Source organism: Monopterus albus, unplaced genomic scaffold (genome assembly GCF_001952655.1).
Source record: "Monopterus albus unplaced genomic scaffold, M_albus_1.0 scaffold7.1, whole genome shotgun sequence".
Taxonomy (NCBI): Eukaryota; Metazoa; Chordata; class Actinopteri; order Synbranchiformes; family Synbranchidae; genus Monopterus; species Monopterus albus.
This window is the reverse complement of record NW_018127887.1, coordinates 2,543,619-2,569,129: the sequence shown is the minus strand read 5'-3', so window position 1 is coordinate 2,569,129 and position 25,511 is coordinate 2,543,619. Positions and strand designations below refer to the sequence as shown.

Here is a 25,511-nt window from a genome sequence, read left to right as displayed (position 1 = left end):
GGTTAAAGAATAGTTAAAATACAAGATATGAAACAATGGTAAAACTCTTCATTCCATATGGCAAATTTTCATTTTCTTTTTATTTCAAAAATAAGCTTTCAAGTCTCCATATGATCACTCAAGTGTTTTGTGATGTGTGCCTTTCACTGAGGTGTCCGGCTGCTCTAATACCTCGTCCAGCTCCTTCACAAAGTGCCTAAGGGCATCTAGGCAGTGATGTTTGAGCTCCGACAGATTTTCATCCAGTGGGGCCTGCAGCAAATTCTCCAAACTGGGCTCCTTGGCCACCAACATCTTCACCACTGTGCGAAATGTCTCACAGTCCTGCCTGTAATGCTGCACATAAAACGATCACATCAGAATGGTCAATATTCATACAATAAAGTATACAGTACATAAAAAAAAAAAAAAACCAAAGCCCAGTTATTGCATTCCTCATCTTAACCCAATTACAGTACAGACATGGCAATCAAATTAAGTCTATCACTGCAAGATCTAATTTAGCAGGTTGCATTACAAATTTACACACATGCAGCACACACATAAATACAGTGCATTTTGTTTGCAATTCAAACTTCATAACTGAATTTGTTTGTAATGTATGCACATTAAACAGTGACATGCATGAACAGTTAGTGTATTAAAGGAAATCCATAAGTTTATAATTTATGAATATTATTTAACAGCCCATGTAGCAAAAAAATTTCAACAGACCTGACAAACAACCGAGCACCTCTATGTAACTGCTCTGAGCGCTGCAGATAACTCTTCTATTGATGCTTAACTGTGAACTTAATGAACCCAGTTCTGGTAAACGTGTGTATGCAAGTCTATTGAAGCATATGTCTGCTTATAACAAAAGAGACAAGAGGTGTCAGAGTATGTTAGTGGTGCTGGGGCATGCTCTCACACCACTTTATAACAAGCTCTCACATCCTGTTCAGATTTAATAGCCAATTTGGGTTGGCAGTGAAGTTTTTCATTATGGTTCCAGGTGCAAGCTAACGACATCTTTATCACCTGGTGAAACAAAGCTGAATGTGGGCCTCTGTATGGATGCCGTTCAGAGGTTTAGGGCTACACTAACCTAGTAAGGAGCGCTCTGGGACAAAGGGGTGCTCCAGGGTTGAGTTAAAGGAAACTCAACTCTCACCTGAAATTAGAGCAACTGGGGCTGAATGCTTTTCTGTGGAATAAAACAACGACTTTGATTTCATACATGTATTGGCAAAAAATATATATTAATATTCCATTATCATTACTACTGCTTTGAAGGTGTCCAGTCTTCCTTGTAGGTACCGTCTCTCTACATCATGTTTAGCTGCATAGTCATTTTAGGAATGTGTTTGTGGAGATTAGAACAAACATTTCTTGACATTACCTCATCTACATTAACCGTTTGTTAAATGCAATAAAACATAGCCCATCATCTTTGGTAATTCTGATGAGAAAACCGCTGCCTGTCAACTTAAATCAAGGTCCACTCTTGAGCAAAATGTGGTTAAAGGGCTATACTCCAGGGTGCTGTCAGTTATGGGTCAATTTAAAACCACAACTGCCATTTCTTTGCCTAAATACACATCACATAATGTATATTTTGTCTAACTCGCGATCATGTATCCATCATCAGTACTGTAATAATGTGATGATCCACATTTTTTACAGTACTGAAGAATCGCAGTGACTTCAAATACCCTGCTATTTTTAATGTAGTGACCACAAGTGTTTTTGTCACACTATCACATAACTGTACATGATTTGAATTTGTTTAAGATTTTGAGCATAACTATCTAAAATATGGTAATAAATTAGATCCACTGAAGTATATGACTCCAGTGAAAAAAAAAAAATCCAGTGTGGGATTGTAAGACTAAAATATTATGAGGGAAGGAAGAAATCTGCCACAGTCAATATTTAGATGACTGGGAGAGAGCTCGGCTGAGCGTAGCTTTGTACACTCAGAAAAGACCAAAAAACAAAAGTAAATTGACATTCAGTTTAGAACAATAAGAATGGAAACAAGTCAGTCAACTGTTTTAAGCAAAAGAAAGGCTCCATGTTTAAAAAGCAAAAGACAGAGAGAGAAAACTGAGCCTACATGTTGGGGACAAAAAAATCTGCAGTGCACAATTTAACGATAGCTGCATTTCCACTGCCAGAACCTAATGAGCGGTACACCCCACGCGTCCCTTAACCGTGACCGGATATAATTTCATGGGTTGACACGGACAGTCCTACTTTGCTTTTCTACTGTATGTTTCACTGTTGGTCTCTCTCTCTCACTCTCTCTCTCAGGGCAGAGACACACCAAGCCGATGTGAAAGAACCAGCAGCGATGAAGGCTGACTGTTGCATCACCTGAAGTCAGATTTGTCTGGGCCAGCTGGATTGAAAAAACCACCTAGACAGACGCTCATGAACATGCAACATGAGGGATCACTCCACAGTGCAACAATCAGGTGGTAAGGGAGATTGTATGAGTGGTTTAACAAATAGCTGTTGAACAAGCAGAGTACAAACTAGCAGAAATGCTAGTTGCCAAGAAGAGAAAATGTTATGGCAAGGTAATTTAACCTAACCATTATGACTATGAATATCACTATTTAGGTTATTATTGATGTATCATAACTTGCACTGTACACACCTATAGACAAAGCAAGTCAAGAAAACCCAGATAAAAAATATCCCAGACTGTGGGAGATGTCTGAACCCTGGCTGATGCTTTAATGTCTGCAGATCATGTCACAAGAGAATTCATGGTCCCACATAATGACAGTCCTCACCACTGGCCACAAAGAAGTGAGAGACTCATGACACATGTGGTCAGCTAAGCTCAGGGTCAACTTCATTGAGTAACACATTTTTCCTTCTCTGTGTGAGAACAGTATGAGCCGTCTCTTCTTAGGCTGTACTGAATCAGTTCCATTTTATAACTTATTACAGGTGAATTTCTACACTTGTACCTCTTAAATGCAGATTTCTCCTTCCAGAGTGCCATAGTAGTCAATCCTAAAACCTGGAACTTCTGGCTCCACTTCCCTCATTCCGAGGTCAGTGGGTTTTTTGAATGGGTTTTGTTTATACCCCTGAAACAAGGTCTTTGATTAACACAAAGTCAAGACATTTCCACATTTTGTTCTATGGCACAGGTCAGTAAATACCCCACTTGTGATTTTTAAAGTTTTTACGTGTTTTTAAAAAAATGTGGTTTAATGACACCACAGAGGTTGTGGGAGATTTTAAACGTCATCATGCTAAACACGGAGACTTGTCAGTCTTTACATCCTGGTTATGTTTAAACTAGAGCATTTAAAACCTATTCTAACTGACCCATCCACCATCACGAGCTACATCAGGTCACGCTAAAAGGAAAGCATTTTGAAGAAGAGGTAAGTGGTAATCAAATTACAAGTTGGAAGCCGTGGTAGTGACGTTGAAGGGACCGTGGTGTAGTTCGTTTAGACCAACAACAGCTTTTTACTTCAAAAATCACAAAAGTGGTGTTTACTTGTGAAGATTATCTTGCTGAACAAGATGCGTCATCATCTTTGGTTCGACACTGAGCTTATTTTCCGCAAAAATCCAAAAGCCTATGGAGAAATTCCACTGAGTTTTTGTCGAAGAAACCAGAGTGATGGTAACTTCTAGGTTGGCATAAAAAAAAAAAAAGTCATCCCTACAGCACTATTTGGAAGGAGAAGAAATTGGTTCCATGTTTAAAGATGTAAGAGGAAACATGGGGTAAATGCGACACAAACATGTGGTGTATGCTCCACAAACCAGTGCCTCTTTATTCACTTAAGGGCTGATTATACATGCCAACTTTCAAAACAAAACCTTCCTAAGCTTTTCTCCAGCTACGGTCTTTATTGAGAGTGATTATATTTTCATTTCATTATGTCCCATATACACTGTTTTAAACACTTGAACCCTTCAAAAATAGGACGAGGAAAGGGTTGACAAAGAGTAGCCTCATAATAAACTATGCACTCAGATTAAGAGATGCCCCCCCTGATGGTACTGGAGCTTAGACGACTGAGCTATCATGCACATGACTACATATATCAATTTGTTTGCGATAAAGAGCATCACACCATATTCATTACACTGCTTGACAATCGCAGAGTGATTTCCAACAGCCTACTATTTTTGTAAAAACTGCTCTCATGTAAGGTTGGCATCAAATAGGAAGGGTGCTTCTGACCTGCTCTTTATGTTGTGTGAAAAGACTGCAGGGAGGTTCTGCCTAGGTTGCCCCCCTTGAGTGGCAGCCACAAGCTGATGTTTAGGACTGATACTAAAGGGGCCACACAGGCTGGGCTGGAGACCCCAGAGAAACAGCCACATTAGGGTCCGTTAAAAAGTAGGCTTCTGTCCAAATCGGATGTTTGTGGAGGTCAAAATTGTGAGCATATCAACAGGAGCCTGTGCTTGGATATGGGTGGGGGTTGGGAAGTTAAGGATTCAAGTGAGATTATACATAAGGCACTCACATGGACATTTAGTGAGGCTCTGTTCAAATGAGCACTGATGCAGGCAGGGGTCCTGCATAATAAGGGAAGTAGGCTAATGACTTGAGGGCTGGTACACATTAGGGGATATTAAAGGAGCCATTTTAATCACTGAAGCTACAAACCGGGCCTCTTAATGCAAGGGCTAATAGTTGAAATGGATACGTTTCATTTGCACCGATTGAGGTGATGAATGGACATCTCTGAAAATCTCTAACAGGTACTTTGCTACATTTGAAATGGATAGGTCTGTTGTTATTGTTATTTGACATGTCCTGATTTGTTCTATGGTCACTCCCAAGATTGATAAATGGCCTCACTGGCCAGTTATATTAGCAAAAAGAGAATGAAGTTTGGTGATGACTGTTTACAAAACAATGACATGCTAGTTGCCAAGAAACCAGCCAAAAAACAGTGAGTTATGCTAGCGTGACAAATCCATTTCTGACTGAACCGGTCACATGCTAAGAGGGTTATATACACAGTATTAAATTTGCTGAACAATAACTCAATCAGGAAAAAAAAAAAGATGGCATAGTTAAATTTTTGGGGTATGCGACACTAACTGCTGTGGACTGGAGAGGTTCCCTCACACTAGTTAGTAGTCTGGAGTTCAGCTCTTCCCACTACCTGATCTGCTCATTTTGGCAAACTACAATCGCAAAGGATCAATGTGTGTTTACCTGAGCCCAGGGCAGATGTTACAGTAAAGACACAGTAGAGGTTTCTGCCTCTCACCACTTTTGTAAAAGCAACTGCCAAGAGACATACCACGCAGTGGGTGGGCCGTCTGCATCCTGCAGGGCAATTCCTGCCCTGCTTTAACGGGAACAGATAAGTGGTACTGTAGTGGAGAGCAATGACTGGGAGGGAAATAGGTTCAACTGCAAATAGAAGGCCACAAGAGTCTTCACTACCTGAGTTGCTAAGGACTTTTCTGCTGTCACATGCTCCTTCACTACACCAAAAAATGTTTCTCAAAGATAATGTTTCATAAATATTATGTGTGACAATCCGAGGCACATTTATATACCTTTTACATCGACTGTGCAGCCAGCCTGACTCTGGATTTTAAGGGCTGTCATGTTTGGTGTAAAAGCATTGGTCATGGGTCAGCCTCATGCTGGGGGGGGGGAAGGCTGAGCAAGAAATAAAAGCTAAAATAAATGAAGGCAGGCCAAAAGCTTCCCTTGATGCTTCTCTTGTTTGTTATTATGAAGAAAATCAAGTGAATCTAAAAGTTTGAAAAAGAAATTAGAAAACGACCTCACCACACTGGCAACTCAGTAGCAGCTCGTACTTGGTTAAAAGAAAGCTTTTAGCAGCTCAGTGACACTAATGGGGAAAAGTTCAACTCTTCTAAAGAGTTGCCAAAAGCAACAGATTGTCATAAGAATTCACCAAAGTCAGGTCATTTCATAGAGCAAATCTTGCTACCTTCTCGATGTCCAGAGCTTTCGCCTTAATGGCCTCCAACCGACGAGCATTGAAGTCCACCTCTGGTACTGGCTTTGGCTCCATGCTGGTAGCCGCCACCTCCTCCAGCTCTGCTACAGATGCAGAAGTTTTGTCCTGGCAGGTCACAGGTTAAGGGTTAGAGTGGAGGGGAGCAGGTTTGAAAACTGGCTCTGATTTCAAAGTGTTTTAAATAGAGACAACTCTGCTCTCTTAAGAGTGTAAAGTTCTTGTTTTTTTTGTTTTTTTTTACATCTCCTTATGCATGCCACATGTCACTGGCAAACAGGAATGAGGCACCACATACAGTACATCTTGCCTGTTAAAGGATCTTTACAGGTAATAGCTATGAAACTGTAGGATACATGTGCAGTTAAAGAAAACATACCAAATGTCCATAACTCAAAAACATTTTTTCTAAATTATTTTCTTTACAGCTACATAGTTGTGGTTTTGCCTGTTTGTGGCACATTGACTACAGAGTACAATACACATGATGCACTGTATATTTTACTTTGACATGCTAAAGTTACATTATCATTGTATAATAAACCAGTTGTAAAGACTTTTATGAATTTAAAGAAACTTCAATATGTAAGAACAATCATTACCATAATATAAAACTGTGGAGGTGTGATGGCCACATGTCCTTGTTATTTTAAATTAGCATGTACGGTAGTCATTAATATCCTGTTCCAAGTGATGTATTCTCAGTTAAGGTCCATGTCAAAGCTATTAAAGCAAGTGATATTCTGTAATACTCCTGCACAGCTTGCATTAACTGCTATCTTTTTCCAGCTATTACATTGGGTGCAATAACAAGTAGTGCAATAGATGTTGCTGTATTTCACTTTATTTTACTCATTGTGCCATGTTATATGAGCAATACTAGTTGAAAGTGTCCCCAAATGCTGATTTTACCTCTGAAGACCCTGAGCTGTGAGGCTCCGCAGAGCCCTCCGCAGAGCTGCTGGAGCCATGGCTCGTCAGTACATTGGACTTCTCTACGGGAAAAACATCATGACAAATTAAAAGACAGTGTGCACACAAGCAGATAATAGTCCTAAGATAACTATGGTGAATAGAAAGTTCTACCAAAGGAGAGACAACTATAAAAAGAAGCTCATTGTGAAGGCGGCCACATGATTCTTTAATGTTATTTTGCAAAGTTTTAAAATAAACCCTAGGGAAATATCGTGGTGGCTGGGTGGGACATCACTGAGACACAGATGAACATCAACATCCCCATTTCAGATCTGGATGGGGAATTTTACTCACTGCTGTCCACACATTCCTCATCTCTCTCCAGTGTGCTATCTAAAACGGCAAAATACCATAAAATAATATTTAAAAAATACTGCAGGGAACAAGTACATTACTTTCTACTGCAAGACATAAAAAAATAATATACATCTTTTGAACAAACGTGAAGCCAATGCCCAATGAGGCAACTGAAAAGTATAAATCAGTTTCTCTTAATACTCCCTTGTTGGAGCCTCCCACACAATAATGGTTGAGTTCATCTGTGTCTAAATTGAAATATTGTCCTCTACTGGCTCCAGTGTGTCTACAACAAAACAAATATGATCAAGTTGTTTGCTTTTACTGAATAAATCCTCCATAGTTATTGGAGTGAGCCAAGGTTAAAACCTCAATCATAATTTGAGTCCCTCAGTGGAACTAAGATACACACAAACACACTGTCAGGCAAAGGTTTGCTTAAACCAAACTATTTAATGTGACATGTCGTGTGTCTAAAGGCAAAAGTGCATATAGCTGCTCCGAGTCACCACACAGAGGACCTCGATGGAATAATTCAAATAGTACGGATTCATACGGCATCTTCTTGAAGACGCCCTTAGTGTCGACTTCTTATGTGCACACTAGAGTTGTGTGCAGGATAGTTCTCACCTCTGCACACCTCTCTGTAATTGGGGTAGGGGATCAGAGAACCTTGATTCAAACTAATCCTACCCACAGTTTGACTGAAAAGATTACAAATTAAAATAACCACTGCAGAACATTTAGCTACATTAAATTCAGACACTTCCCCGCTGTTTAAGAAAGCTCCATTCTGTCTCCATGAAAACCATGGTTCCAAAATAAGATTGGTGGTAGCAGAGACATCTGATTATTGATGTGCTGCGTGTACACATGGATTAACAAGTTACTACCAAGGCCCTAGTGTTGGTCAGTACTTCCCTAACACCAATTTATCTGAAAAAGCTTTGCAGGTAGCAGCCTATACAATGGTATTCACTTAACAGTCAGCGTGGGCTATATGTTTGTACATACCCTAACACCAAAACCCCATTTTGTGCTGCTCTAATTTGCATCCCAGATGGGATTGGAGGTTGTAGGTACAACTGTTTTCTCACTGTTTTATTGCATCTTCAAAGGTCGGTAGGACACAGAGCTAAGCTTGTGACACAAGGTTTATACATTTTAGAAACCAAAGCACTGGAGAAATTGCTCTCCACAGTTCTTTCCCTGGTCACTTTAAAAGAACACAGCCGGATCAATTACTGCTACTTCTGTGCAACATATTGTATTTATAAGCAAAAATGGTAGACAAAGCAGGACAGTGCCTAACAAAATTGAAAATGGAGACAAGTTTGACCTTTTCACTGCCTCTCTGCAGTTGGCCCTGAAATTTAAAAAGAAACATCAACTTAACATAATGTAATTATTGTTAAAATAAATAAGGTAGAACACATTATTAGTCCAATGGGGAGCAGCCTAATAATATCTGCCTTATGAATTTTAGGTGGTGCTACATGTGCATGTACTGATCAATACTGGCACTGGTACGATTGAGAGTACAGCATGCATTATATATTACATGCAAGTGAAAACCCTCGAAGCATATTACTGCTATGACAGAACAGTTTCATTACTGATATTCATGAGTAGGTGTGGACACATGTATGACAAAGACATGCTTTATGAGGAAGCTTTAAACCCAACAGTAGCATGAGTGATTAATAACATACTGCTGCAACTTTTCCTGCTCATCTAGTCAGCGTCAGCTTATTCAGAAGTACTTTCAGCTGATCACAATGTGGGGTTGTAACTGAGGCTTTTTCAAATCTGTAAACTCGGGCTGTTCATGATCCACAGAGGCACTTTATACTTACGCCTCTGCAGAGACTGCTGGTAGGAGTAGCCTTTGTCCCTGTCAGGAGAGAAGCTTCTGCTGCTGGAGTTTGACCCAGAGTGCCCAGTTGGCTGGACTTCCCTCCTTCCAGGAGAGCGGTCCCGCTTGATGACGATGGGGGTAGAGATCTTGTAGTCATCACGGTCTTCTCTACAAAAACAACAATCATGAAGGGTTCAGGACTCCACTGAATCCTCCCAAAAAACTAAGTTCAAAAACAGGCCCTGCACAGCCAGTTAGTGTCTAGAATAATGGTGATAAAAACAACTGTGATATGATAAAAGTGCTTTAGTGTATATAAAAGAATTTATCAATTTGTACAGTATCTGAACATAGCCTGAGGCAGGAGCACATCACTTTGTTAAAATGCCATTATTGCATACTTGCAGAGACCACTGGCATTAATCCTTTCAAGAAGTGTATCTTGAATAATAAGTTCTATTTTCAAGCCTTTTCAAACTTTCTAGCCAATGAGATTAACAGAAAAAACTGGCGACAGGTTGCTGATAAACCCAACGTGTCCTCTTATGAAATGCTCACATACCAGACACTAATTTCAGTCAATACAAGGATATAGCTTGTGCTTGAAAGTCAATCATCACAAACACATCTGGTTAATGCTCTTTATAGACTAATTTTAATCAATCTTACAAGGAGCTCACCTATTAATTACAAACCAAACTATTTCAGTCCACCACCCATGGGCTTACAGATTGTTTTTTGGGGGTTTTTCCACTACACAGTATAACAACAAATGGATGTGAAGACACTGTTTCTGTCTGACCTTCGATGAGGGCCGAACTCTCGACCTCTGTTGCGGAAATAGGGACCAGGTCTGACATTTTTCCTGAAAAACAAACAAACAAACAAACAAAAAAGCAGAGGCAACTCAATCACCAGCAAAGTTGATATGCAACATGGCAACACTTCAGTAAACAAAAGGTCCAAACAAAATAAATCAAGTATTTGGGATCCAAATTAAAATTTTTCAATATGGTTTAAAAGACAAATCATTGGGTGTTTGTCAGTGAACCTCTTCAGAAGGGTAATGGAAACAGAATAAATAAAAGGCAAAACCATAAAGACTTAAATCCAGATTGTGGGGTCCTGTGACACACTGATCATTTTGTGGAATTGAGGAAATCTTCCACTTTGGCTGACTGTTGGACCAATTTTGGTCTTCTTTAATGATGGTCTGTCTTCAACTGTAGGCAGAACCATTATTAAGCTAAATGCACTGCTGACATTAAAATGCACTGTCACCAAATCTGGTATTCAACCATGTAATGTAATTACCAAATTCTGAACATTTATCTAAGTTTTGAGAGCACAAGCAGTGACACTTCGCGGTTCACTGCTTCTCAATTTTCTGATTTTTCCAGACTCAAAGCTTGCGTCTGGAAAAACAACCTTAAGGTCCAGAGGTATAAATGACCCAAAGGCACCTGGTTGTCATGGCCTCTGCCTGAACTCAAGCCACATCTCAAACAAAGAGCAGGTCTAACAAGCCCTCAAACCTTTACGACCCACGGTCTGTTTGAAGTAGCCAAGACTCATCCTACCATTTGCCAAACACAGAGCTGCCATTCATGCATTACCAAACTAACATCAAAAGACTCCGATACAAAAACGCTGTGTACTTTATTTAGGAAAAGAAAACACTCTACAGAGGATAAATCAAGCTTTTATCAGTCAGACGTTCACCCAGATGTTACACAAATGTAAATTGGACATGCCTTATTGCTGAGGCACAGATATACCTTAAGTATTTTCTTGATACTGACAGACTAATAAAAAGACCTTATGACCTTTATTATGCAATAAATAAATAAATCAAATACGGCTAAAAATATCCACAGGTCCCATAAGATAAAACAACCTAATATTTGCATCTGATGACTGTGGAAACAACTTTATTTGTTTAAAAAATTACAATTAACTGGATGGATTATAAAAGAACTGTATAAAATCATTTACAAAAGTCTATGCACATATCACCAAAGCAACCCCATGTTAAGTTCCTTGTGACCTCACAGAGCTGCGTGCCTGGAGTTTCTGTCTTGTGCCAGGGTTAAAGGAGTCAATTTATATTTGGCCTCTTGTCAACAAGGCCACTGTAGCACCTTGTGCAAAAAAGAGCCCTATGGACAGACAATCCTGCATTGTTTTTGGCAATCAGCTGCCTCTGGACACAGGGGAGCATAACCTTTGTTAGGCTGAAAAGTGATTTAAGTTGAGCTTGAAAAGGTGTCACTCTATGTCAGTTAAGTGTACGTCAGTGGCAGAGTAAAGTTCACTTAAGGTCAAATGCTTTTGAATATTAAGCACATCTTCAGACACATGATTTTTATAATTGTTGTAAAATTATAAACCTGAAAATATCTTATGCATATACCTAATAGTTTAATACAAAAAGGATTTAAAAAAAGACAAGATATGCTACTCGGCACATCTGCCAAAGCAACAATTTGTAAGGAGAGATGTCATATTCTTTAGTCTATGACATGGAATGCAGGCTTAAATTATTTAAAAGTTTAAAAATAAATTTAAAATGATTTTACATGCATGAACTTGGTTAACCCATTTTTTCCCCTCAATGACATTAAATGCTGCAAATAATGCCACATGCCATGGCAATCAGTAACTCCAAGTGCTGCTCACTTTTCAAAACACAGAACTTTGCCACCACCTAGAGGCTAATCCGTGCATTACACAACCAATTCAGACAATCAGGATGTCACAAACAAAAATATTACCTTTGGTTTAAGTGATGCCTCAAATCTTCTCTGCCATAACTCAGGCTGTCCTGAAAACAAAACGTACAATAACAACAGCCTTAATGGAAAATGCTGCAAATGTGGTTTACTGTTGATGACACTTAAAGAGTACAAAAAAGCTTTTATGAACCTATTACAATTTGCTATTCTGTTCTTACCATTCTGATAAACTTAGGCTGGAGTCATATACATTGCTATACTATTTCTTGTTTCTATTTGATCAGCTAAAAATACAAATCTGACTATTCAAATACATTAACCTTTTTTTTTTACACTTGCTTTCAACCTTGTAACACAAAACAAATTTTAGTTTATAAACCATATGCTTTAGTCTTACATTTTGTGAGGGTGAGGAACTTCTGTGAAAGTTGCCTAAGTCTGGGTTTTCATCAAAGTATCGACAATTATCGGGTGGGTAATTTCCGTCAACATAGAATTCTCGTGCATCATGGTAATTTCGTGGACCACCATACCACTGGTCATTATGAAAACCTCTGTCATAATCCAACCCCACCCGAGGCGAAGGGCTCCTCTTATCGACTATATTGACGACACGATGAACTGTCACCTGAAATGACACCGTATCATATTTTACATTTCAATCTGGTAGCCTCAACAAAAAAGGCTACCTGTACAAGAATAGGAATAACTCTTAACATGCAGTTCTCCAGGTTTCAGTGATGACTGTCTCCCAGAAACTGAAGAAACTGAACATACATTGTTTGAAAATAAAACTGTTCCTTACACAACATTAAATCCAAAGACACTGACTATTTAGAAGAGGGAAGGATGAATGCAGCCAAATACAGAGAGGTCCTTGAAGAAAATCTTCTCTAGAGTGCACACAGCCTGAGACTGGGGCAACAGTTCACCTTTCAGTATGCCAATGACCAGCAGCAGGCAAGACAACTCTGGAGTGGTTTCAGGACTAGTCTCTGACTGTTTTTGAGCAGCCAAATCACAGCTCAGACTTAAACCACACAGAACATATGAGGAGATACCTGAAGACTAATTGAGCATCTGAATGCTTTGTAAATGTCAGATTGTTAATAAATTTCCAAAGGTTTCTAAAAATACATTATTATTTTTTTCCATTATTGGTTAATGAGAAAAAGAAACATGTCAGCTGTAGAACAATATCTCCCTTAAAAGTGACTTACAAATCAACAAAAATAGAATGAATACTCAGTACTACCATAAATAACTATACCTTAATACCTACAAAATACCTAAAAGGAAAATACCTAAACACACTAATACCTCAACACCTACCTCTCCATAGTCATAAGAAGCTATTCACAAGACTACTTCTTAAAAACTCTGCATCTTTATGAAAGACTGTTAACCAACCAGTCGTTAAATAACTTGCCCAGGGGGCTTAGTCAAACTAATGTATTTTGGTCATGCAAAACAAATTTTAATTTACCTGTCTTGCATCGTTTGCTGAGAAGCGCTCTTCGTATGCCTCTCTAATTGTTTTGTGAGCATGTCGAAATGCCACTGCAAAAAGAAATCTCATGTTTGTGTGTTCAGTTCAAAGCACATATATGAAGTAACGTTTTACATTGTGCTTAACAGGTAACAAAGCTTGAAATATCCTATTCAAAGAGATTTTACATAATCTGGAAGAGAACTGAATCGATATGAATGTCCAGAAATACTGTTTAATAACTCTAACCCTAACTGCACTAACGCCAAGTGGATGATTAATTAATCGAGAAAATACTTGGCAGATTAAATTATAATGGAAATAACTGTTAGCGATTCCTAGTTATTATAGCCGTAAAAATATACAAATGCTGTACTTTTCACTTACTATTGTTGGTATGATCTTGGTCCCCCCCCCCCTTTGGTATCCTCAAGAGGTCTCAGTAGAGAACGATGGAACTACAAGAAAGAAATGGGTACATTTTTGCTTATCTGGTTCACCAAAAGCAAATTATAATATTGTGAGTGAAACTGGATTTAACATTAAAACCACCGCTGTCAAAGTGCAATATCGATTTTGCGTTTGCTGAAGTTAAAAACGTTATGACTGCATAAGATGCATTAGCACCACTGTTAGTAAACTAGCTATTCAGCATATATGTTAGCATCATATATGTTAGCATCATAAGACACTCACTTACTCACCAAATAATAAAATAAATAGGTTTCTCCCAAGGTGCGTTTTACATATTTCTCCTATCGCTAAAAGACATCTACACATAAACCCAACACAGAGCAGTCCAGAGTCGTCGTGCACATTTGCAAGCAAAATCAAATTAACTCAGGCGGAAGCAGCGCACACTCATTTTCCTTCTTCTTCCCCTATAATTCAAGGTAGTGTCTTCTCTTCTTCGCTTAAATTTAAGGTAGTGTCTGCTCTTCTTCGCTTAAATTTAAGGTAGTGTCTGCTCTTCTTCGCTTAAATTAAAGGTAGTGTCTACTCTTCTTCGCCTAAATTTGTACTTAAAAGTGCAGAGTACTGCCATCCCCTGGTTGGTGATTGAATGTCCAAACTTTTTCATGTTGGCAAGTAGTAGAAGTACCCAGATCTTTCACTGAAATTTTCAATATAAACATACCTCATAACGAAATAATTACATGCGTATTAGCAGCAAAATGCGATGTAAGTAACTTTTAAGCCGCGAAATGGCCCCAGCTGTGTTATAGTCTATTTGTATATATTCATGTTGGATTAGCATCTAAACAAAAGTATGTGACTTGTATGCTATATAAAATGGAAATACACCATTAGGTTTAACAACCACCTCAAAATTATAATTAACAATGGCACCTGGGTAGAAAAATTCATATGGCACTTTCTGGTAACGCACCCTTTATTAAGAGATTATGACTTGTATGTAATGTTTTTATGATTAACAAATCAAATCCTAACTTGCATACATTATGCCAGTTATATTCATATAGGCCTAATTGTCGACAGCTGACTTAGTTTTCTTATGCTTTTAGTCTATTTTACTTTACTTTTATTCTATTTTAGTTTCCTATATGGTATGGCATTCAATACTAGGTGAGAGAGAAACGGTATTTCGATTTTCTGTATGTCCTGCACATATAGTGAATTGACACTAAAAATCTTTGATCTCTTAAAATATATTCCCATCATTTACCTCTTATGACTATTTATAACAGGGCAGATTTAAAAACAGGTGATACGTACATCTGTACATCCCCATAGTTTAAAGCCTGTCTGCATGAAGCACTTCTTACACAACGCTGTACAATATGCAAAGCGCCCTTCATCGATGTTGTCATATAACTGCCCTCTGTTGTGATTACATTAAAAGTGATTGGATGGTACCATATCACGTGACCACCCCTCGATAGGAGTTTCTAAGACAGATGAGTTGCTGCTAAATGCTTTTTCTCACCTGTGACGTTGAGCCGTTTTAACTATAGTGGGTCGAAGTTTCGTAAAATGGGAGACAAGAAGAGTCCGACGAGGTAAAACGGTTGCTTGTATCTTTAAATATACACCTTACTGGGTCATTTAAAACAGAAAGCTCGGTCAGTGGATGGAGCCGTTTTAGTGAAGTGTTCATGGCGGCTGGCTGCTGCTTTAACATGGGGCAACTGCCTGTGTCAGCTGTAGCTCCCTTCTCAATTACTGGCTTCTGAGCAAAAATAATTTCCTCTAGTGGCATTACTTTTCCTATCTTGAAATCTTTATCTGGCGGGCTGTTTTAGAAATCCTTGTCCTCATTGCAAATGTACCGTTTTGTTTTTGTCTGAAGGCCAAAGCGGCAATCCAAGCCCTCTTCCGACGATGGGTACTGGGACTGTAGTGTCTGTACGTTCAGGAACAGCGCTGAGGCGTTTAAGTGCATGATGTGTGATGTCAGGAAGGGGACGTCAACTCGGTAAGAATAACTGTAGCTGTTCGTTTTTAACGATGAAAGCACTGCCGAACTATTTTAATTAGCTTCAGCTGCGTGTAGTTCTGATGCGTGACTTTGATATTGCACGATGAAACAGGTAAAGTCAGCTGCAGCTCAGCTGTTTTTCTGGATACACATATCTATTATAGCAATTCAGCAATAAGTCCTAATCTCATTAAGGTTATAATCTTCCGTTTTTGTTGAAACTGTTTTAGTGATTCAACTTTAGTCGGGTTCATGGTCAGGGCCACATCTACCACTAAGTACAGTGAGGTCATGTTCTCAGTTATTTTTATTTATTTTTTTGCTGAGAATTTAACAAATTTGGCAGCTTGGACTAAAATAAATAAATGATTCCGTATTTCCCCATGGTTCCTGACTTTAGAACTTCATTTTGGGAAACATGCAATGGTAGAAGAAGTACTCAGATTGCTTACTTAAGTGAAAGTAGCAATAATACAGTAAATAAATACTCTCTTACAAATAAACGTCCTGCATTCAAATGGCTACTTAAGTAAAGGTAAATGGTATTGGCATAAAATATACTTAAAGTACTAATAGTACTCATTATGTACAATGGCACAGTTCATATGAATGTATGTCACACAGGACTGTAATTATTGGTATATTATTGTGTACATCACAATTAATGTTCCAGGATCTACTGATAGCTACCTTGTATGCTTACATTTTGAGGTACTTTAGATACTGCTGGGTAGCTTGTGAATTTCCCACCAGGGATCAGTAAGGTCTTATGATTATAGTGTATTTTGTTTAATTAATCTCAGTCAAAAATGATCAAATAAATGCAGTGAGTAAAAAGTGCTATTTTTTCAGTAAAATGTAGTGAAGTCAGAAAATAAAAATACTCAAAGTACACATACCTCAAAATTGTACTTAAGCACAGTACTTGAGTAAATGTACTTGTTACTTTCCACCTCTGGACAAATGCTGAAATTACACTTCATAAATTGACACAATAACACAATACATCATCATAACAAACCGTTAAAACACTTTTTAAAAAATGCAACATATATAACCTCTAATGATAGCATACAATGCAGGACTAGTGTTTTACAGTAGACTGCATTAGATAGAATACTGTAGATGAACTGGCAACTGCGAATACAGTATGTGTGAGTACATTAGCCAAAGATGTAACTGGGGGTAGCTAGCAGTTTCACAAAAAACATAGAAGTTATTACATCAATATATCAATAGCATAAACAAAGAACAAATAAGTGTTTTGTTAAGCACAATGGTGGCAGATGTAGAATGCATTTTTGTGTTGTAAGTTTTTGTCTGAGTTTTAGACTTTTTGAGAATATGGATACAGCCAGGAGTTAAAATTTTAAATCACTGTTGCAAGCCCCCTGCTCCTCCTGCTCATTTTGAATAGTTACAAGGCTGAGCAGTACCTTCTACATGCACACCCTTCTTAAAGATTCAGTGATATAAATGTGTCTGTAAGGCCAATAACATTTTTGTCTCTTTCAGAAAACCACGGCCTGTTTCTCAGCTGGTTGCACAGCAAGTAAATCAGCAGTTTGCACCACCCACACACCCCAAAAAGGAGAAGAAAGAAAAGTCAGAGAAAGACAAGAGTGATAAAGAACCAGCACTGAAAAAGAAAAGCCATAAAAAGATGAGGTAATGAATTCATCTTTTTTGATATTGTTGCCACGCTTTGTCAGTGCTGAAATATTTAGTAGCCTCTAAGCAGTTGTCAAATCCGGTTTGTCTCTCTTTGCACCAGGCCCAGATTAAAAAACATAGACAGGAGCAGCGCCCAGCATCTAGAGGTCACAGTTGGAGACTTAACAGTAATAATCACAGACTTTAAGGAGAAAGCCAAACCAACATCTACTTCAACAAGCGCTGCCTCAGCAGACCAACACAGTCAAAGTGGTTCAAGCTCTGATAACACTGAACGAGTGCTTTCCAGGTGCTCCTCTCCCCGTGGGGAAGGCTCGTCGGTTAATGGAGAGACTCACTAACCTTCACAGTCCCAGTCAGTACAGCTCATTCTTCTGCACTCTCAACAGTCTCAACCAGAGATCGAACTTCAGTATGCACGTTTTTGTTTTGTTTGTTGCTTTTTTTTTTTTTTGTCTTTTTTTTATGCCAATATGATTGCATTCACTTCCATTTGGGGTTGTATTTTTCACTGCCTTCCTATGATGATGAAAAATTCAGGAGAAACAGTGTATGCTGTATGCTTTATTGAAAAAACTGTTGTAGCAGAATCTATCATAATGAACTAAAAAGAGGAACAGTCACATTAGCATTAAATCCTGGCCGTTCGGGAACTGTGCCAGATTGTGGTGAGGTGTTTTAACACATCAGTGTTGCATCAGCATTACACTCAGGTGGTCATTGCTGCACAGAATAAATGATGCATTATGAAAGAAAATGTGAAGAAGTCATCAGAATCGTAGCTTATCCTTGAATTTTGTTATCATTATTTGCACTTAAAGGCACCCTATATTCATGATAAAGAATATTTTTTAGCATTATTTCCACTTTGCCATTATCACTATCATAACACTGTTGGTTACTGGCCTAATCCAGCTCTCGTTTTATGCCATTGGATGCAATAATTGTTTCATGGTCAAACGTGAGTAAAACTATTGAACAATTATTCTAAGTATGCTTCTTAACTTGGTAGAATTAAGCATGAATTAATCTATAGAATGGTTTATACTGTAAAATATTAAATAAAGTTCTAGATACTTGAATGTTTTTTTTATTTTAATTTTTTTCTTCATAAACATTTCCATACTTGATGGATAGGATTGTTGAATTTGTTAACCATTTTTCTCTATATAACTGATACAAGAGAAAACATGAAAAGGCAACAGACAGAGTATTTAACTTCACAGTCCCACTCCTCACTGTACTGTATGTATGTTTAATCACTATGCTTCACCTTGTTCCTTATACTTGCTGCAGTTGGGGAACACTTTCTTTGTTTTTGTTGCTTGTGGCTTGAAGGTAGATGATTTGGTTCTACCAGGGTGTGAAAGGTTTTTATCTTTATTATTTCGTGAAAATGTAGCTGCTCTTCACTTCACCTGGCTGCAACATTTTATATTTAAAAAGGGCTGACCGTGTGTTTCTACTGTTCTGGCTCTCATCCTGCCTGGTTGGTTGTGAATGATTTAATGGTATGCACCCATGAACCGTGCATTGGATTCTTAGTAACTACCTGGCTGTAGGTTAACATGTAAAATTTAGCTGCCTCAAAATGTACACCAAATGCACTGAAATTTGGTTGATCCATACACACCTATACGTTATTATATCACGTGTAACTTGTATAGCCTACTGTGTCTATGCGGTTGATCAACGAAACACGTGTAACAGAAGTGGGCGGGGCGGAAAACTGTAAACACCCAACAGGTTCTGACTTGATTTGTGACTGAGGTGGATTAGTTAGTTGTTAGTACTTCAGACGGTAGCTAATTTCATCAAAATGTTTCCTTAGCGCAACAAACTTGAAACACAAAATGCGATGCTACCTTCGCGCATTTCTGCTATGCGTGGTCTTCTGCTTCTTTTCACTGTTGTATGTGTTCAGTCACCTAGCGTCCACCTTGGAGAACAGAGACCAGTGGAATCTGAAAGAGCAGGAGATACGCGACAGGAGCAGTCATGACACGGAGCACCTTCTCAGGAAAACGCCAGGACTTAAAGGCCTTCGAGACCGTAACGATGAGCTTGACAGGTAGCTAACACGCTAGTTATGTCACCTAATTCCATTTCAAAGATTAACTATGTTAGTATTAGCTATTTCTAGTTACGTCTGCAGCAGTTGCTATTAAGTTAGCGTAACAATAGCGTTAGGTTGAGCCAGAGTACTAAATAATATAACTTAACCGTGCTGTTTGCACGTTAAGTGAACTTTGCAACGGGATATGTTAACGTCATCTACTCATCTGTCTTAAAGCCTAATTAGTGTTAGCTACCGGGTTGATGGTAATTTAACCAAGCTGGATAACTTTAAAATATATTCAGCATTTTGACTGTGTTGTTTTGCACTCACTGTCTATAATGTTATATAAAACTGCTAATTTTTAACTTGTATGAATCTAACTTAACGCTGTCTGCAAAGTTGCTATCCTACCTGTTAGCTAGCTAATTTATTAACCATTACCGCTAGCTACTGCTAACCAAATTAATTCTGTGCCTCACTCATTTTTGGCTGGATTTAACCAAACAACTAACTAAAGGAAGCAGCCCAGGGCGGATCTAAGTAAACCCTGAATCAAATGGTTCATATGTTCGAGAGATCAATTCAAGTTTCAGATCGCAAAGCTCATGTTTTCATTCTGTCAGGTGTAATTCACTGTCAGTTTCTTACTGGAATCCATATTGGAGACTGCCTGCTGATGTTTGTGGAGTGAACTGCTTATTGGAATCTACCCTTAGGTATGACTGATTTTGTGCATCTTTATAAGATACTAGTTACCTTTTAATAATTCAGACTTCAATTTCCACCTTGTACCCACTTCCTTGGTCCACAGTTTAAAGCAAAGCCTGATTCTATTGCTGCATTCTCAGTGTCCTTTGTGACTACTTTTGAGTTTTTGAAGCCATAAGTACAAGCATTTCTCTGCTACACAGCACTTTAAGCAAGGCAAATTCTCATTACTTTTCAACTTTTAATCTCTGTTATACTTGTCAGAGAATGACATTCTGATACATACAACACATTGTCAGTAGTCATTGACAAACTCTTTGTCATCTGTAATTGTAGTTTCAGAAATGCAGTCAGGTGTGACCAGTAGCTATAGATTTTCTGAATTTAAATTCTTTGTGTAATTCCCAGTTTGGCAAAGAGAATGATAATATAGATCTTGGGGCACTATAATATGTCTTGCTACCCAAATGTTCATACTATGCCACGTATTAAGAGCTATAATGGAAAATTGGCAAAAAGGAAATTAAAATGTGTGAACAGGTACATTTGTGGCTTCCCAACTTGTAGTAGCTAACAAGGAGCACTTGGAGGCAGCACAAAGCTTGACTTAATGATAGGCCTAACCCTACATGGCTGAGTACCAGTCAGCTGAGCCTGGTTCTCCAGTGTAATTGTCACTGAATCATGCTGTTGTGATAATAAAAGCCTGGGTTAAATAATACTCATTCCATTTTCTTTGTCTCCGCTTGTAGAGAGAGGTCAGTCTTTGCAGCCAAGGAAAAGAGTGATGAAAGGAGCCACCTGGCTGTGGTGGCTTGTGGCCCCAGGCTAGAGGAGACCCTCACTATGTTGAAGTCTAGCATTCTCTTCAGCAAAAAGCCCCTGCACTTTTACATCTTTGCTGAGGATGAGCTACATGACAGCTTCAAAAATGCTGTAAGTGTCTTCCTGTTCTTGATAACACCAGGACCTTTATGTAGTTGTGTATTCTTTTACACAGACAGTCTGTTAAACATGTAGCCTAGATACAACTAGATCTGTGTAAATGATTTCTCTGATCTCTGTGCTTATCTTTTCTTAAAGCTGGACTCCTGGCCCAGGACAGTTCAGAACAGGTTTAACTTCACCATCTACTCCATCACTTTTCCCAAGGAGAATGCAAGGGAGTGGAAGAAGCTCTTCAAACCTTGTGCTTCTCAGAGACTCTTCCTGCCAGTATGACTAGAGTAACCTTCTATACATACTGTACAACTTGTAACAGTTACAAATTTCCAGTGTATGCTTACAATAATTTTCTTATTTTCAGCTGATCTTGAAGGAGGTGGATTCTTTGCTCTATGTGGACACAGATATCCTTTTTCTGCAGCCAGTAGAGGACATCTGGGCCCTCCTTTCTCAGTTCAATTTGAGCCACTTAGCTGCCATGGCTCCAGAGCACGAAGAACCACGTATCGGCTGGTACAATCGTTTTGCCCGCCACCCTTATTATGGCAAGACGGGCATCAATTCAGGTGTGATGCTCATGAACATGACACGCCTCAGGGAGAAATTTTTTAAGGTACTACACACTAAAAGTGTTAATCTTCATCTAGTCAGTCATCACATTAAAATTCAGAATATGTATAAGGCAAGAAGTACTAAGCTGGTGAGATTTTAGTAATTCTGGGTGTGAAATTTTTCAAAATTCCAGTCTGTGTTGTGTAAAACGTAACTGCATCAGTGCTGGTATCTCACATATCACAGCAATGTTTGATATGTGTCGTAAAGAATAATCGTCATATATGGAGAAATATGATGTTATCCATATTAACATTTTTACATTTGGGTAATGATTAAAACAGATCTGTGAAATTTTGATATTGAAAAACTGATGGAGCCTCTGAAGTGGGTGTAATACCAGGATTGACCAGTCGAGGTCACTATTGTAATTTGTTCCACACAGTGAAGATTCTTCTTTTTTTTTTTTGGAATTGCAGGTTTCTGGTTTCCTGAAGAAATCTGAATGCTCCTTTATTGCTGTATTTTGTCCTTACAGAATGACATGACACCAGTTGCACTGCGTTGGGAGGAAATTTTGATGCCTCTTCTCCAGAAGTATAAACTCAATATCACCTGGGGTGACCAGGACCTTCTTAATATCATATTTCACCATAACCCAGGTTTGTACAACATATACTGTAAATTTTTGAATCATGAACATTATATTTTAGGGCACAAATAAGGCATCACTGGATTTTGTTTTGGACATGTACCTTCAAACGAACATATTTGATTTGGCTTGGTTTGTGAAGGGTTCTTAGTGAATAACCCCAGTTCTTTATAATCCTCATCAGCCCAGCCATGCTTTTTGCTGTGTTACAGAAAGCTTATATGTGTTCCCCTGCCAATGGAACTACCGTCCAGACCACTGCATTTATGGCAGCAACTGTCAAGAGGCTGATCAAGAAGGTGTCTTCATTCTCCATGGTAACAGAGGAGTCTACCATGATGACAAGCAGCCAGCGTTTAGAGCCGTTTATGAAGCCATCCGCAAGGTAGAGTCTGCCTCACTAACCAGAACTCTGTGGTTTCTCTGGGATTCTGCACTAAAATTAAAAGAAAAAACTTGTATTTATGCAAGGATTCTCTTTTCTTAATAATAACCAAGTCTTTGGTGAAGGTTTCTGAATAGAATTGAGTGGGTGTATTCTTCCAAACATTTTTGAGTAAAGAGTTTTCCAGACACAGCCAACATGGAAACTTAATATAAGAGGAAATAATGTTTGAAAGGTTTTGTTTATTCTAGTGGAGAGAGATCCTTTTTATAGACTTTCTTTTAGGTGCCTCTGTATCTTTACATGGCAGACCAGACTATCTGCAGAAACATTCACTAGTCATTGCATTATCAATAGGCACTCCATGTCATTGCTTTTCTCACATGGATGCTTCCGTCCACCACTGCTTAATCAATAGCCTGTTAAACATTTCCGTCATCCAGCGGTAGCACACTCTAACTAGACCAACTGGCTACACCAAGCTTCGACCAGTGGATGGGAGTGCCAACTGTAAGACTGATATTCATGAATTTTGTTGTAGAATTGATTGCCTCTTATAATTCGGGGCATTTATTTTAACATTTTTGTCATTGTCGGTTATGCCCAGATCAAAAGTGGTCGTCATTATTGGAAAACCAACATTATTCTTAACACAGCCAGTGTCACCCATGACAGAGAATCACTTATCTATATAAAAACTTAATTTTTAGGCTCATTCTGTTCATATTTACCACTGAATATGGCTACTTTCTGAAGGTAATACGATAAAAGTAAAACAAAACATGAATGGGTATTTAAAGTAAATGGCTAGCACTTCTGTTTTTGCCACTCGGCCCAAAGATTACCCATTTGCACTAGATCTGACATAGATCTGTAAAAACTGGTCGTGTGTATAATTTAAAAAGTCTAGATAATTTCTAGGATGTGTCTTCACATCTTCTGTAAAAATCTAAACGTATTCAGAATTGTCTTTCATCCTTAAATTGATATAATAACCAACAGAGGCCAGTGCATGGCTAGCAAAAGAGAAGAGAGAATTTGGACATAAAGTATAGCACCTGTCAGATTTGCTTTAAATGCTTTTCAGCTTTTAGAGCTTAAAAGCTCCAGTACACATCCTTCATCAGTGAGCAAGTAAGTCAGACAAGAGAGCTCTCTTACTGTTGCTCACCTTCAATCTGCTCTTGATGATTTCAGCACACCAGTCAACATGCATGCAGCAATCGGGGGAGCAAGGGAAGCTTCATTAGTTGGTTTCCATCCATTACCGCCACAGGGCCCAGCCTGACCACTATCAGTGCGGGCAATGTTCTCAGCCATTAAGTAAACGAGCAGGCTTCATTATGGGGCACTCGGCCCTCCTGCCTCCATCAGTCTCTGCGACAGCACAAACGCGCATACAGAATCCAAGACGGCACATACCTGATTCCGCCTTATTTTAGAAGAGGGGATACTGTGGTTTGTCATTAGTAGGCATAAAACATGTTCTGTGTTAAGCAGAGGAATATAAGATACAGTACACTTGGTTTTATTAGAACATCTAGGCCAGACTAAATAGAGTTTGATCCTTTGTTGAAGCTTTTATCACCTCTTCCTGTTGCTCCAACTCCTCTGGCCCCCACCCAGTTTGTTACCACTTAGTCCTTGGAGGGCAGCATCCTAAAGGCTGGAACAGGCAATTCTTTAGGAAATTCTCATTTCTATCCCACCAAGAGCCCCTTAGGCAGTCTCTCCTAACCAGCAGAGGAGTTTGCAATAAAGGCCACTACCATTACCCTGCCAAGCCCACAGAAGAGTTGTAAAAATTTTAGTGCTGATGCTAGTTTGAGACATCATGATGGCTGTGTGGACAACGCACCAGCAGCATTCACATAAAAATCAATAGGAGGCTGTTAATGGTGCTTTATTGCCTGTTGCAGTATATGAAAGATAATAAAGAAAGTGTGCTTTGAGTAACCAAATGCCTGGCCAAACTAGAATCAAACGAGAGGCTATAAAATAATGATTTCTTCTTCTACACTGGAGCAATGAAAGAATGGTTTATTTCAATATAAAAACAAAATTTCTTTATTTACATGGTGCTGTGAGAGGAGCCTTGGGTGCTAATATGAACTGGCAGAAGAGCTGGAAGTTTTATCTTTGCTGTTTACTTGGTGACACAAAGCATACAATAATAAAGCATATCTGGAATGCTGCAGCTGTAGCTTTCACCGTTGCTGTCACGCCTTACTGAGCCCATTTTGCATAGTTGTGGTAATAGATATTCATCATCCAAACACACACTGAATTGACAGATATGAATCAAAGGCAGAATGTTATCATCCTACACTGTCAGTGACAAATGTGGCACTTAATTCTGTGATTTGAATGCAGTTCTTATTGTCCCATCATGGCTGTCACAGCAGGCAACAGGTGTTAAAACACATAATTGATTTTTACAATAACATTTGTTGAGTCTTTCTTGAGTAATGTCAGTGCAGGAGAAGAGCTGAAAATAAAGTGAGTGCAGCCACCAGTGACACATAACAGTGGGCAGTACAACTATGTAATAAAGTTAGATTTTTATTATTAGACTTCTGAAATAAAATAAAACAATAAAAAACCTTCACATTTTTTTGTATCGCAGTACCCATTTGGTGAGAACATGGAGACCTCACTTCTTCAACCGCTGGAAGCGTCGCTACAGACCACCACACATACGTACTGTGGAAGAGCCAGTCACCTGTTTATGAAGAGATTAAAACAGAGCGTCATGTCTGTTCAGCAG

At 38.7% G+C, this 25,511-nt stretch overlaps 3 protein-coding genes across 6 annotated transcripts in view; 2 read left to right on the top strand and 1 right to left on the bottom strand.

The window, feature by feature from the left end:
* Positions 1 to 51: 51 nt before the first annotated feature.
* Positions 52 to 15,701, bottom strand: LOC109972700 (periphilin-1). Of its 4 annotated transcripts, none has more exons than XM_020621747.1 (10): positions 15,621 to 15,701; positions 13,717 to 13,787; positions 13,327 to 13,400; positions 12,238 to 12,468; positions 11,880 to 11,929; positions 9,908 to 9,970; positions 9,104 to 9,273; positions 6,888 to 6,970; positions 5,949 to 6,083; positions 52 to 336 (listed from the first exon to the last, which is right to left on the bottom strand). In XM_020621747.1, coding segments are annotated over exons 2-10 (1,029 nt in total). In that variant the 5' UTR covers positions 13,718 to 13,787; positions 15,621 to 15,701; the 3' UTR covers positions 52 to 114. The 4 variants fall into 4 exon arrangements, with proteins under 4 accessions (XP_020477403.1, XP_020477412.1, XP_020477394.1 ...); XM_020621756.1 differs by lacking the exon at positions 15,621 to 15,701 and adding an exon at positions 15,278 to 15,364; XM_020621738.1 differs by lacking the exon at positions 15,621 to 15,701 and adding an exon at positions 14,034 to 14,301.
* On the top strand, positions 15,204 to 18,525 carry LOC109972716 (YY1-associated factor 2-like). The gene is made up of 4 exons (XM_020621780.1): positions 15,204 to 15,350; positions 15,641 to 15,766; positions 17,285 to 17,437; positions 17,544 to 18,525. The coding sequence occupies exons 1-4, from the start codon at positions 15,325 to 15,327 to the stop codon at positions 17,782 to 17,784; spliced, it is 546 nt and encodes a 181-aa protein (XP_020477436.1). The 5' UTR covers positions 15,204 to 15,324; the 3' UTR covers positions 17,785 to 18,525.
* A 151-nt stretch (positions 18,526 to 18,676) lies between these two features.
* gxylt1a (glucoside xylosyltransferase 1a) overlaps positions 18,677 to 25,511 on the top strand; it is a 14,833-nt gene continuing 7,998 nt past the window's right edge. The window contains exons 1-8 of the mRNA XM_020622393.1: positions 18,677 to 19,514; positions 20,126 to 20,218; positions 20,963 to 21,146; positions 21,294 to 21,425; positions 21,517 to 21,768; positions 22,246 to 22,369; positions 22,572 to 22,744; positions 25,371 to 25,507. Coding sequence (XP_020478049.1) covers positions 19,297 to 19,514; positions 20,126 to 20,218; positions 20,963 to 21,146; positions 21,294 to 21,425; positions 21,517 to 21,768; positions 22,246 to 22,369; positions 22,572 to 22,744; positions 25,371 to 25,507 — 1,313 coding nt within the window. The 5' untranslated portion in view covers positions 18,677 to 19,296. The remainder of the gene's footprint in view (positions 19,515 to 20,125; positions 20,219 to 20,962; positions 21,147 to 21,293; positions 21,426 to 21,516; positions 21,769 to 22,245; positions 22,370 to 22,571; positions 22,745 to 25,370; positions 25,508 to 25,511) is intronic.

Coding starts and splice junctions, on each gene's coding strand:
- LOC109972700 (XM_020621747.1), bottom strand. Junction 11,930..12,237: donor GTTCCTCACCCTCACAAAAT/GTAAGACTAAAG, acceptor TTTTGTTTTCAG/GACAGCCTGAGTTATGGCAG. Junction 9,971..11,879: donor AGGCATCACTTAAACCAAAG/GTAATATTTTTG, acceptor TTTGTTTTTCAG/GAAAAATGTCAGACCTGGTC.
- LOC109972716 (XM_020621780.1), top strand. CDS start 15,325: ATGGGAGACAAGAAGAGTCCGACGAG. Junction 15,767..17,284: donor AGGAAGGGGACGTCAACTCG/GTAAGAATAACT, acceptor TGTCTCTTTCAG/AAAACCACGGCCTGTTTCTC. Junction 17,438..17,543: donor AAAAGCCATAAAAAGATGAG/GTAATGAATTCA, acceptor TCTTTGCACCAG/GCCCAGATTAAAAAACATAG.